Source organism: Archocentrus centrarchus, chromosome 14 (assembly GCF_007364275.1).
Source record: "Archocentrus centrarchus isolate MPI-CPG fArcCen1 chromosome 14, fArcCen1, whole genome shotgun sequence".
Classification (NCBI taxonomy): domain Eukaryota; kingdom Metazoa; phylum Chordata; class Actinopteri; order Cichliformes; family Cichlidae; genus Archocentrus; species Archocentrus centrarchus.
Genome location: NC_044359.1, coordinates 10,598,165 through 10,611,895, shown reverse-complemented (window position 1 = coordinate 10,611,895; position 13,731 = coordinate 10,598,165). Strand labels below are relative to the sequence as shown.

The following is a 13,731-nucleotide window of genomic DNA, read 5'->3' as shown; positions in this document are numbered from 1 at the left end:
TAGGGCTCTGGCAGTGGTCTTCCTCTTCCTCATTGTGCAAAGAATTATTTACTGGTTCTGCTGCTGGATTGATGTCCTTCTACAGCCTTTGCCAGTTCTCTTTGTGTGACAACCCATCTCCTGTTATTGCCTCCATATTCTTGAGGCTGTGCTGGGTGACACAGCAAACTTTCATGTGCTGACACATATGGATACGCCATCCTGGAGAACCTGGACTACCTGTGGGGCTGCAGGTACAATCTTGTGCTAACAGAAGTGACAAGAACACCAGGAAAAAGCAAAATTATAGGAAAATCAGTCAAGAGGGATGAAAAAAGATCGCCTGTGGCCACCATCTGCAAAACCATTCCGTTTTTAGGGGTTGTCTTGTTGTCATGCTGATTTGCACTAAAGCAGATGAACTGGATTCATAATGGGTTCTGCTTCCTAAATGGAAAGACTGATATTCCTGAGGATTTACTGATTTACTTTGTCAGAACAACCTTAATTGTTCTGACAAACGGTCTATTATTTATTTTTCATTACATATTTTTCCAATAAACTCAACAATCCAACAATAACTCAATAAATTTGATGTTCTATGCAAATAGAATACACAAAAAGCCACAAATATTTTTTGATTGTTCTTTTCTGTTTCTTTTCTCTTTCTGCCTGTGGAGTGACAACCACCAGAGTCCAATATCATTTGTGTTTTATATTGTGTTCTTTTTCCCCCTTCTTTCTTTGCTTTCATTTTTTGTTTTTTAGCCTCAATTTCCAGTTTTCTTTTTCAGTTCTGTGTTCTGCTTTTGCTTGTCTGACAAAGCACCTTTAAAAACTCAGTTTTTAAAGGTTATATAAATAAATCTATTCACTTATGTGTAAAATACAGCTGCTTATTTTGGCTAGGGTTTGGTCTCCACCAGCTCCTGAGAAAAATAATTAAAAATCTCCTTGAAAGTAAGTTTTTTCTGGAAGTTTCCATGTTGCTGTCTCTGGGAAGAGAAAATTGGACCCAATTCCAGCTGCAATAGGGCAAGAGGCAGGATACACCCTGGACAGGTCACCAGCCTGCAGCAGGGCTAACACAGAGACAGACAACCATTCACACCTATGGGCAATTTAGAATCACCAGTTAACCTAACCCCACTAAGGGCATGTTCAGAGAGAACCCACACAAACACAGGGAGCACATGCAAACTCCACACAGAAAGGTCCTGGCCAGATGGTGGATTTGAACCCAGGACCGTCTTGGTGTGAAGCAACAGTACTAGCTACTGTCCTGTCCTAGCATCACAGTTGCTGCAGAGTTGTTGGCTGCACATCCATGATGTGATTCCTCCATTCCACAATATCCCAAAAGTGCTCCATCAGATTTAGATCAGGTGGCTGTGGAGGCCATTTGAGTAGAGTGAAATCAATGTCATTTTCAGTTTGAGTTGGTCTGAGCTTTGTAGCATGGCATACTGTCCTACTGGAAGGACCTGCCAGAAGACAGGTACACTGTGGTCAAAAAGGCATGGACATGGTCAGCAACAATACTCAGGTAGGCTGTGGCACTTAAACAATGCTCAGTTCATACTAAGGTGCCCAAAGTGTGCCAGGAAAATATTCCCCCCCACCACCACCATTCTGAACCACTGACACAAGGAAGGATAGATCCATGCTTTCATGTTGCCAAATTCTGATCCTACCATCTGGATGTTGCAGCAGAAATTGAGACTCATCAGACAAGACTACATTTTTCTTAACGTCTGTTGTCCAGTTTTGGTGAGCCTGTGTGAATTGTAGCCTCAGTTTCCTTTTCTTACCAGACAGGAGTGGCACTCAGTGTGGTCTTCTGCTGCTGTAGCCCCTCTGCTCTTCTGCATATCTTGGTTATAACGAGTGTTTATTTGCATTAGTGCTGCCTTCCTATCAGGTCAAAGCAGTCTGACCATTCTCCTGTTACCTCTGACATAGACAAGGCATTTTCACCCACAGAACTGCTTCTCGCTGGATAGTTTCTTTTTCAGACCATTATCTGTAAACGCTGGAGATGGCTGTGTGGGAAAATCCCAGTAGTTCAGCAGTTTATGAAATACTCAGACCAGCCTGTCTGGCACCAACAACCATGCCACATTCATAGTCACTTAACGTGACATTAACGTGAACAAGAGTACCTAATAAATTGGCTTGTGAGAGCATAATTAACAAATAGAATATCCACACATCATTTTTCTAATGCAGGACAGACAGACTTGTTTTCATTTTGGTAAAATCACCATTTTAAATACAACAAACTGAGAAATGAGAGAACAAAGAGAATACAAAAATACTTTACTAATAAAAAAGTAAACCTCTGGCTGCATGATAACATACTATAAATTTGGCAATACAAGACAAAAAGATTAAAAAAAAAGGAAAGTCATGGTATATTTTGTAGATTGACAAAAGACATGAGTAGAAAAACTGTAACAGCACCAGAAGAAAAAAAAAATTAAACCAGTCTGGTGATTTGTCTGCATGCGAATAAACTAAACACACCACGTAACTCAGTGGACTGTAAAACTGTAGAGCTGATGTATTTTTAAATCATGAAATATAGTAATATACTTAAATAAAAGGATTGAGAAGTCACTGATCAAACAATAAATAGCAGCAGTAGTGAAAGTTGACTTCAAGTGTGCCCCAAGCAGCTCAACTGGATTTCAGCCACTGCTTTCTGCTGCATATCACCCGGCCTCTCATTTCCCACTTTCCTGTCTTTATTAAATAAAGGGATAATCCCCACAAATAAAGCTTACAGGGGACCTATTATGCAACACTCAGTTTCAGACTTTCTTATAGTACTCTTGCTTCTGTATAATGTCAGTGAGAGGAGATGGTCATCTGAGGTATACTACTCTGACTCTGATCACAGAAGGCCCACCCACCTGCTGTTTGAACTTAGCTGAATGTTGGCTTAAATGGGTAGGAGCTAAAACAGTTTATTTCAGACAGTGGATGAACTGAAGGGTTGCGCCAAAGCCTACTACAAGATAGATAAGGATGATTCTGAACTGTGAATCATACAAAGCTAAGGAACAAAAATATGGAGATGAAAATGAACATAATCTTTAAAAAAAAAAAAGCTGACATCAACTTCAAGTGAAGTAACAGGCAATATTCTGTAAAACATTATGTAGCATTAATGAAAAAATGTGCCAATACAATGATAATCTTTCAAGTCTTTTTCTGGATGCAAAAAAGTGCCAAATACCAGTAAAGTCTCTGGCTTAGTCCATAAAAATGTAAATATCTGTATTAATGTTAAAGCAGAAAGACTCAAACTGGCCTTCAACCACTGATCACTATGACCTTTTGGGTCATAGTGCAGCAACAGCTGTGAGTGTCTCAGTTCTCTGAGTGTCAGTATCTGTAGACAGCAGCAGGTGGTCCAAGGAGCTCTGAGCATTGGGGTCATCAGACGCTTCTGCAGGCTCTTCAGGTAATGCCGAGTACGTCGGGATGGCATTGAACATGACAAAACCCACGGTGATGATGACAAATGAGATGATGTACAGGGCTGAAAACTGAGACACAGATTCAAGATGAAGAATTCTGCTCATTCATGCATGAGGCTCCTTTTTTTTTTGCTGCACATCTCCACTGTCATTAGCCATATGGCGTTGTGATGGCCAGTGAACTATTTCCAGTGTGCTCCTTCGCCTGCTGTAATCCACCTGCTACAGTCCAAAAACCTGTTTTTTTTTTACTACTTTTTCAAATCTTTTTACTAAATTTTCTCCATTGTTCAGAACCACAAACAATGCAATAACTAGGATGTCAAAGTTAAAAAAAATTACAAACAATCAACAGTAACAAGAACACAAACTTCTATCACTCTTACCCAACCTTCACATTCCCATTAACCACATTCCCACTTTTCCTGGTGCTGTGCTGAGTGGCAGCCTTTTATCATGTGATGAAGTCAATTTTTGCTGCTCGTTTTTTTTTATATAACATGAAATGCCTACTTTTTGTTTTTGCAAGTCTCGTCAAGTCTACTTCACAATATACTCTTGGCGACGGAGAATCTTCACCAGCTGATCACACTTCTACTGCCCTGAGAGAGGCATGTCATCCTGAAGGAGCTATGAAGATGGTGGGGTTTGGATTCCTCCATCAGCTGACGCAGAGGTCATCCACATCACTGTGCTTATGGTTAATGAATAATAAAGGGGGTCCTCACCATCCTCTGCACCACCTACTGGACATGTAGCTGAACACTTTCTCTAACATCTGCTTGAGACCTACTGCTACAAGATACAGGAAATCTTTATGCCCTTATTGTACTTATTAAGCTGTTTATGGTATTCCATTTAAATTTTAATTTACTGAGCTCTCCATTATTTCAAATTAAATTAGGTCCTCTTTTATGTATTTTACCTTTTTGAGCTATTTATTTATTTTTTAAAAACTTCTCAAAATAACAAATTTTATCATTGGTCATGTGAACATTATCTTATTTGTCATGCTCTGTAGGAACTAATGGGTTCAGCACAACATTTAAGCTATTAAATAATTTCCTGTTGCCACTGTGACACAGTGAAGAGCTGTATAATGACACACACACACACACACACACACACACACACACACACACACACACACACACACACACGCCATCTTTGAGGACTGTTAAAAATGCATAAATGCAGACATCTCAAACTCACCTTGTACTCGAAGAGGAAGAGGCCGCAGAAGAGGCTGAAGAGGTCAGCAGTGAGCAGAGAGAGGTTCACTGCCGTAGCACTCGTCATCTTCACCACTACAGGCATGAAGCTGTATAGAGCGTACATGCACAAGGTGTAGACTACAAACAGCATGGCTGCAGAACACAATGAACAGACTTCAGTGAGAGACTGAGGAGCGATTTAACAGTCAGTGATGCTTCAATAAATGTGATTATGTTGCAGTTTATCATTGCAGTACGAAAAGTTAACTCACAGATGCGAAAGTTCCACTTAATTTTTCTGACTGCATCAGTTTCCAGCACAGCACTGTAACGAGAAGCAACACAAAGTTATAATGATGAGGAAAAAACATTAATGAAGGTATTACATCTTTATTTTCTGCATCTTATAGTACACGCAATCTGTTTGCAGGTGAACTCCTCATACACAATCAGCAGTAAAGCAACCAAAATTGTCCCTGAAGGTTCTTATCTATATCAGATATTATGATGTCATCATGTTACCGAGCAACCACCTACCAACAGGCTAAAATTTCCATCTTCATGTATCTATAGCACATTAGAAGTGTGCAGTATTCTTTTAATTTCATAATGATGATGATGATGTTGTTATGTTGTTATGTTACCTAGCAACCACCTATCAACAGATTAAAATCACTGAACAAACAATACTGTTGCATGGGCATGTGCTCATAAACTTTGGTCATGACTGAGTATTTTTCCTGTTTCTTTGTTTGTTTTATTAAGAGTCCCGTAAGCACCAGTATTACCCTCAGATAAATTTATAAAATGGACTTAATGTTTTACTTAATATGACCTGAAATGAGTGACCCATTTTTCAGTAGGCTTCTGTAGGACCCACAGTCATTTTGCAACCAAAGCTAGTGCCCCCTGGTGACGGTTAAAAAGAATTCAGGTTTAAAACACTGCGTGGATTCATTTTTCTAACCCGGAAGCTATGTTCATCTTTGAAACAGTCAGAGCTGCCAGAGAGCTGTAGCCCACAGGAGTACAGAATCCCCCCCACCCCCATCTCTGTTATCAAGAGTAACAACCTCTTTATAGCCTGACCAATTAGCTTTGTTAAACCATCCAATCAAACCGACACAGTGAAAGACTCTGAAATGCTGAAAAAAAGAAGAAAAAAAAGGGGGTGCATGATTATAATAAATGTTACTGCAATTATTGGTTCTGGACATTGATTTTACATATACATTTTAATCAATGGAAGGGGGACAACAAACAGCTTCAAGGCATAACAACCCCTTAATATTCGCTAGCTATCACTGGTCAATTACAAATCAAACAGCATATCATCTGACAGCAAAAAAAACCCTTATTATTCAAACAACATTAATGGTTTTAAGGTCCCAATATTGGCTCAACAATAGTCCTTACTCTGTACCAACAGCCTATACACAGTAAAACTACCTGCTGTGTCAATGGTGCAGAAAGAGACCCAAGAGGGGATTTCAGGAATATCTTACAGCTGTATGCCACTGATGAGAGTCCCAAATAGGCCCATCATGCCCAAGAATTCAATTCTGCTCAAGTTCTTCACCGTGTGCTCCTGGCACATGTTGGATATGGCGTAGAGGACGGCGCTGAGCAGGACCAACCCATCGCCCAGCAGCACATGGTTGGCTGCACAGAGAAAGAGAGGCAGTTATTAAAGGACACAAACACAGCTGTTCAACTTTATTTATCGCTCTCCGATTCACAGCAACGGTCACCTGGATACTGGTTGTCTGAACACTTGCATGCATCAAGAGGGTAAACATAAAGTCTGAAATTAATTAGGAGTGATGATAAACAATAATAATAAAAAAAAATAAATCTGCTTACTAGATCCCTGGTTTCTTCCAGCCAAAATGTCAGCTCCTACCATAGCCCCCACCCCCAACAAACACACTGCTACAGCTACAAAATGCATCAGCCGATATCGAGTCTTCAGGATGAACCAGGAAAGTAACATCAGCACTGGGATCACAAAGCAGTCCAGCAGCTGAAACACACGGCGACAAACAGGCGTTAACCTGGCTGCCTCATGGAGAGAAGGAAAGACATGTCGCACTTTGTGTAAAAGAAAGTTTCTTATATTGAGGGCCAACAACAGAGTCACATAAATAAGGCTAATGACAACATTTATCCATGACAGTGTGCAGTATAAGCATAGCAGTACTAGCTTAACACCCACTAATTCCAACATTAAATGAAATCAAACAGACTTGTTACTGTTGAAATCTTTGACAACAGAGAAATGTAATCCTTTGAATCTTTAAATCATTTTCTAATCCATATTTTTTATTCCTGGACTCTTAACAGCCACCGCCTCTTTACGTCAACTTTTTCTGATTTGCTGCTCCTCACAAACAGAAGGTTTCAAAAACACGTGGGTGGGGCTTCTGTGCTTACAGTCAGAGCTGTGAAGTAGGGGCGTTTTCTATACAATCAGACTTCTTTGTGCAAACACAAAGGAGTCGCCCCCTGCTGGCCATTAAAGACTTTCTGTTAACCGAACAGTGCATGTGTTCAAAGCACAGAAGAAGACTCTTTACTGATGACTTCCATGAATCTCAGCAGTTTTCTGTTACCTGTATACTTGTCAGGGTGGTGAACTGGTAGGCCTTCACGACTGCGTAGTTTGCCTCCACGTCTGCCACAGCCATCGCCAAATACTTCCACCAGTTGGTTTTTAAAATCTGTAGGATGTTTCTGTCACCTGTAGAAAAACATCAGCCTGAATTAAAATGCTCCAGAAGGTTTTTCTGAACACTGATTTACACATACGTGTCTTTTTTTTTTTTAGGTGATTTGAACAATCTGTGAAGCATTAAGAATTCTTTTTTGTACTCTTAATGCGTTATGAAGTCAGTGAGACCAGATATAGCTAATATGGTTATCTCAGGCACAGTAGCCGCACCCACCTGCCGTTCAAACCTGCTTTGTGATGGGCAGACAATCAGAAGAAAGTTGGCCTAAAGTGGGAGGAGCTAAAACAGCATGTTTCAGACAGAGGACTAAGGGGACTGCAGCAAGGACCACAAATTGCCACAGCAGATCATCTGCCTCCATCTCAACCTATCCCCAGTATTTTTCTGTCACACCAACCCCGATGTGACAGAAGAGGATACTAGGACCTCATAAGATAAATAAGGATTGGTTTTAATTGTGAATCAGCCAATGTTGCACTAGTAGAGTTCACGGATAAAATCACAGAGCTGGAAAAGAGCTTAATTGGTCTCCTTTAAAGTTCACTCTTTTGGTCTCACCACTCTCGCTTTACCTTGAATCAGGTTACTTTGCCATACATTTGCAAGTTCTTGGCTATGATGACTGTTGCAAAGAAACATTTACTTAATATGACTCAATGGGAGCAGTCAGAATGACAAATATCCTGAGTGTTTGGCAGTCTGACCTTTGCTGGTGCTAAGGAGTGTCGTGTAGGTGAACAGCAGGAGAGCATAGTTGAGGAAGCTCTGTAGCATGGGCGTCTCTACTTTGTCCTCAACCAGGTACCCACAGCTGACTGCAGTCCCACATATCAGCAGGGACAGGACCTGACCCATGAGTATGGTCTTCAACAGACTCCTGGTGAGTAAAGAACATGAATCATGTCAAACCGGGGCTTTTACAGGCTCAAAACTGGTCTATGATCAGGTATTTAGTTAAAGTGATAAGCCTTAACAGGGCTAACTTAAAAGAAGCCTATGTATTGTGCTGTCATTTAATAAATAAAATTACTTTATGCTTGATAAAATTATACCCTGCTGTATAAAAAAACAAAACAAATGATTATAACATACAGTTCTGGTCAGAAGTTTACATCCACTCATCACGGGCATGAATGTCACGGTAATGAGTTCTTTGAACTGTTGATTTTCCAGGGTGGAATAATTGTGCACCATACATCTTTAATTAGTTTAAAAGCAAGAATTGGATGCACAAGTTTGAATTTATTTTAGATTTTCTCTGATCAAAATTATACATTTCTATAACAACCCTGGTAATCCACCCCACAATCATCTATTATCATGTGCAGTGTGTTAAAGAACACATTCACTGACACCACATACAGTACAGTAGTGTACAGTATTGGTGAGATTCATACTCACCATGTGAAGACATCTCTCAGGTTGTAACTATGCAAACCACAGCCAATCTTCAATTTCCCACACAATCTGTCCTCCACAGGCCCCTCCATGTCTCTAAGAGCTAAACACTGAAAGACATGAACACCGAGGAAGATTAAAACCTGGAAGAAAAATAATTGGGATTAGTGTCTTTCACATTCACTATCGTCATCAGACTGCCCAAGCAGAACATGGCACCAAATCTCCAAAGGAATGTGATATGCCTCACTCAAAATCAGGGGCAGATAAGTAAATGTACATATAGCATACCTATATCTAATACATATCCCTTTAAGTATACAAAGTGATTAAAACAGGCTACAGCTATTTTAAGTTGTTGTACATCGGAGGCGTTGGTGCCGACAGGGATAAAAATGACATACTGTAAAAAAATATATATCCCGATTTGTAATACACCCCCGAGTGACTCGTAATACGTATTTGGTTACGTTAAAGCACGTATAACTAATTATCAGTAAGTACACAAATATTAAACTGACATTTTTTTAAATGGACTTTGGTGAACCTTGCGTCATTCATCAAACTCCATTAGCGAAAGCGCAAACAAAACACTTTGCATTAATCGATACATGTATACATTTCTGTACATACGTTTTGGTCTTCAGCTATACCGAGACAGATGTGGGGACATCTTCCAGCTGTGATGGCGTTTATTAAAAACTACAATCAATTATCGTCCACGCGGTACTACCTTTCAACCAGGATGAATCAGTCTAACCTCGTGTTCTTGTAAGACCGCCCCTTGCGCTCTGATTGGTTGAAACAAACTAAGTGACGTGTGCACAGTGCAATTAAATTTAGATGCTGATGAAGGTAAAAGAGGACAGGTACAGTTTGAAGAGTATCATTCATTTAAACAAGAAAGATATATTACGAAAAGTTAAGTTATTTGATTATGGGCGAATTATTGTTATTAATATATTTTTTACAAACTATACACTGAGGGTAGTGTATACTTTGTGATTGGCAGTATTGTTTTAATTAAACTTACTTGCCTATTAAGTCCCACTGACTAATCTGAATTGTAATTTATCAAAACTGAAATTATGGTATGCACTGGACATTTGTCTCTTCCACTGTTCTGATGGTATAACATAGCATCTCCTTGTTCCCCAGTAACACGTGATGTCCCACATTTTGGCCAGCATGTGAATCTCACAAATAAACTTGCTGATCTGAAACCCAAAGAGGAAATAACCAAACAAATATATTTTATATTTCTCCCATATTAACTTCTCTTCACTGGTTTCCTGTTAAGACCCCTTTAAAATTCCTTCTCCTCACATAAAGGTCCTGAATGATTAGCCCCATCATATCCTAAAGACCTAACAGTATCATTTCATCCCAACTAGAGCACTTCAGTCTCATCCTGTAGGCTTACATGTGGTTCCTAGAATTTGTAAAAGATGACAATGAGGCAGAGCCTTCAGCTGTCAGGCTCCTCTCCTGTGGAACCGGCTCCCAGTTTGGATTCTGAAGACAGACACCCTTCCCATGACTTCCCCTATTCCCCAGCCATCCCACTGCTCGCTGTCATTAACTTTTGTCTTCTCTCTCCTGCTCTAGTTTCTGTTTTTTCCTATGTTCTCCCTATGCTCTCCTTTTTTCTCTCTTCTCTTTCCCCTCACCCCTTAACTTGTCACAGTATATGTCGGCCCCTCGCTGAGCCCGGTCCTGCAGGAGATCGCTTCCTGTTAAAAGTTCTTCTTCCCTACTGTTGCCAAATGCTGCTCATAAGGGATCGTCTGAGTGTGAGGGCTTCACTTTGTAATATAAAGTGACTTTAGGCAATTATTGTTGCAAATTGGCACCTTGTAAATGAAATTCACTTCAACCGAACAGCTTTTACAGTTACTAGAATAATAAATGGAAATACACAAGTGTATGATCACTATCCCATAAGACCTTAGGAACAAGCTTTAGCTTTCCCTGATGTTTGTAGGAAATTGGGAAAATTGTTCTTGTCCTTCATATTAATGCAAAACCTGTAACCTGATGCTAAATAGATTTCAGTCCACCTTTCAGCATTAATTTGCCCCATACTGACATGTATTTGCTTCACATTCAGTTTATCCTGTTGCCACCACTAATTTGAATTTGAAGTGAACTGTATGCATTTGATCAAAAGTTTCTATTTGTATGGGATTTAATGGGATCATTGGCTCAGGAGGTAGAGCAGGTCATCTACCAATCGGTGGTCTGATCCCTGGCTCCTCTAGCCTGCGTGTATCATGGCTCAGCTATGTAGCAGACAAAGTAGGAATAAAAAGCACAGGATGCAGAGAACAGAGCAAACTTAACACAGGCTTTATTGCCATACTTCACTGGGCAAGAAAATACAAAGCATCACCTGGGCTTGGCTTGGACTGGGAGACACCATGGGACCCACAGGGCAAGGAAGCAGACAGTGTGTAACTAACGAGACAAGGGAAACAAAATTAAACACAAAGTACACAATACAAGGGGCTGGCAAAGGAAAACCAGAAGTAACAGTGAGGCAGGCACACTGAGGAAATACACAGAGGGAGGAACTAAACTAAAGCACTAGAAAATAAGAACATGATGAAATAAACAGAAACTATTTAAACACCAGGCAAACCAAGGATCTCACAGAATGATAAAAATAAACAAAACCCCAAAGTCCACAAAAATCAAAACACTGTGTCACAGACCCAGGACTGTGACAGCATGTTGAAGTTCACAGGCAAGATACTTTACCCTGAGTTGCTCCCAGAGCATACATTGGAGTGAGTGTGTGAATGTCAGGTTAAAAGTGCTTAGTCATAGAAAAAAAGCACAGGTATGAATGGGTGAATGCAGTAAAAAAAAAGTGCTGTTTGTGCTCAAATGGACTAGAAAAGCATTATGTAAGTACTAGTCTATTTATCACTTTGCTTCCCACCCCACCTCCATTACACACAGTGATGTGTTTGATGGTTCATTTACAATTTAATACACAATTAAGTGTTTGTAGACTACATTAAAGTTTGTATAAAAAGTAATGTATTTTAGCATTATTATCTGATGGTATATAATACATCAGAGGAAATGGGCATTGTTTATTCATAAGCTATGCAGCAAATGGTTATTTTGTCAGGTTTTCTTGCCCAGAAAACCTGACAAAATAAATGTTTGTGTGAGAAAGCATTTGACTGAGATTGTCAAGCAGAGAAAGAATGAAAATAAGCACCATACTGACAGTGAAACAATAACTGGCCCTGAGACTATACAAATATTTTTCTATCTCCAGTTCTGCTCTTAGTGTGATATGTGGCAAGTGTTGTGTTTTATTTTCCCTTCATATCCTTTACTAGGCAGCAAGAGTGGACTAAAGCAGCAGAAGTAGTGCTATGTGTTGCAGTAGCAGAAAAGTCCTTCTAATGTCTCTGATTGGCAGTATTTGGAGTGGTGCAGAGACTAGTAGCAGTATTACAAACAGAATACTTTAGTTTCAAGGGACATCTAGCATCTGTTAAACATCATTGTGCAAGGGACCTTTTTGTTGTATTTTATGAGGCATTTGAATTAGTACATACTCAGCGTGGGTCGACTCGACTCGGCACAACTCACCACGGGCTTGTTTTGTTTCCATTGCAATTGAGGACCACCTTAGTGTGGGTGGAGTCGATATAGCAACGCGGGCAGTAGTCTCTTGATGTAATTTGTATGCAAGTCAAAACACAACACAGAGGCAAGCTAACATAGCTAAGGCTAGTTTACTATCGTCATCATGCATAAGTCCCCCGTACAATGTTTTAATGAATGAAGGTTATCATTGTTAAGTATTAAAATATGTATGCTGTGTTCACATTTCAGATGGCTCTCTTGTTTCAAAACTACCGCTGCAAACTGTTGGTCTAGGCATTCAAAGAGCCTCCCCGTGCTTTGCATGCCTCCATTTTCTTGCTGTCTGGTTTTAAAAATGGCGCGGCTGATTCTGGTAAAGGAGTTGTTCTCATGACTCAACTAGTGACAACACTCCCTGGCCAATCAGTGGCATGCTGTTTTTCCACGTCACATTTTTGGATCGCCTCAATCGCTTGGAACCCCGGCTGAGTGGGTACTTAAAAAGTACCTGGTACCTGGTACCAGGTACTAATGGAAATGCCTACAAACTGTGCCGAGTCAAGTCAAGCTGCGCTGAGTAGGTACTAATGGAAATGCAGCATAAGTCCTCTAAATGCCTAAATGTTGTAAACCCAAAAAAGTTAGGAGAACTTGAAAAAAAAAAATTAAGGCAGTCAACTGCAGATGGTGAACTTAAAATATTTCACAAACTTGACTGCACAGTATATGTACCCTACTCTTTGATAACAGTTATTATAATTATAAAAGTAATTATAAAAGATTTTAATTTCCTTTGACTTTGACTTTCTTGTTACTTTAGGTTGGGGAACGTAATGAAGTATACCTTCTCAAATTACACTTTGACCAAGGGACCAATTTACCCTGCCTGGGATAGGGGTACAAGGGCTGCCACCCTGGAGCCAGGCCTGGGGATGAAACTCGAGGGAGAGCGCCTGTTGGTCTGGCCTTACCCCATGGAGCCCCAGCCAGTGCACAGCCCAAAAGAGGAGACATGGACCTGCCCTCCTGTAGGCCCACAACCCACAGGAGGTCCTGTAGGGATTGGATACAGTGTGTGTGTAGGGCAGCAGTCAAGGGCAGATGCCCTGGCAGATCGATCCCTAGCTATCAAGGCTGGTGAGTGGGACATGGAACGTCACTTCTATGGTGGGGAAGGAGCCTGAGCTAGTTTGAGATTTTGAGGAAGGAATACTTTGAGGACCTCTTTAATCCCACTGACATGCCTTCTGTAGAGAAAGCAGCAGAGTCTGGAGATGAGGGGGCGACTTGCCCATCACTGAGGTAGTTAAACAG

The 13,731-nt window shown here is 40.4% G+C and overlaps 1 protein-coding gene across 3 annotated transcripts; it reads right to left on the bottom strand.

Moving 5' to 3' along the window:
- Window positions 1-2,324: 2,324 nt before the first annotated feature.
- Window positions 2,325-9,572, bottom strand: LOC115791695 (solute carrier family 35 member F2-like). 3 transcript variants are annotated; one of them, XM_030745898.1, is made up of 9 exons: window positions 9,442-9,572; window positions 8,812-8,918; window positions 8,115-8,287; window positions 7,291-7,418; window positions 6,542-6,701; window positions 6,184-6,340; window positions 4,951-5,003; window positions 4,677-4,831; window positions 2,325-3,533 (listed from the first exon to the last, which is right to left on the bottom strand). In XM_030745898.1, the coding sequence occupies exons 2-9, from the start codon at window positions 8,898-8,900 to the stop codon at window positions 3,327-3,329; spliced, it is 1,122 nt and encodes a 373-aa protein (XP_030601758.1). In that variant the 5' UTR covers window positions 8,901-8,918; window positions 9,442-9,572; the 3' UTR covers window positions 2,325-3,326. The 3 variants fall into 3 exon arrangements, with proteins under 3 accessions (XP_030601758.1, XP_030601760.1, XP_030601759.1); XM_030745900.1 differs by having other exon boundaries at window positions 8,812-8,951; window positions 9,442-9,562; XM_030745899.1 differs by having other exon boundaries at window positions 9,462-9,495.
- Between the last annotated feature and the right edge of the window lie 4,159 nt (window positions 9,573-13,731).

What these genes read in the sequence shown, in the direction of transcription:
- LOC115791695 (XM_030745898.1), bottom strand. Translation starts at nt 8,900, where the DNA reads ATGGAGGGGCCTGTGGAGGACAGATTGTGTGGGAAATTGAAGATTGGC. An exon ending in ACTCCTTAGCACCAGCAAAG is followed by an intron (nt 7,419 to 8,114) that starts GTCAGACTGCCA and finishes GTTTTTCTACAG; the next exon opens with GTGACAGAAACATCCTACAG. An exon ending in CCACCCTGACAAGTATACAG is followed by an intron (nt 6,702 to 7,290) that starts GTAACAGAAAAC and finishes CGTGTGTTTCAG; the next exon opens with CTGCTGGACTGCTTTGTGAT.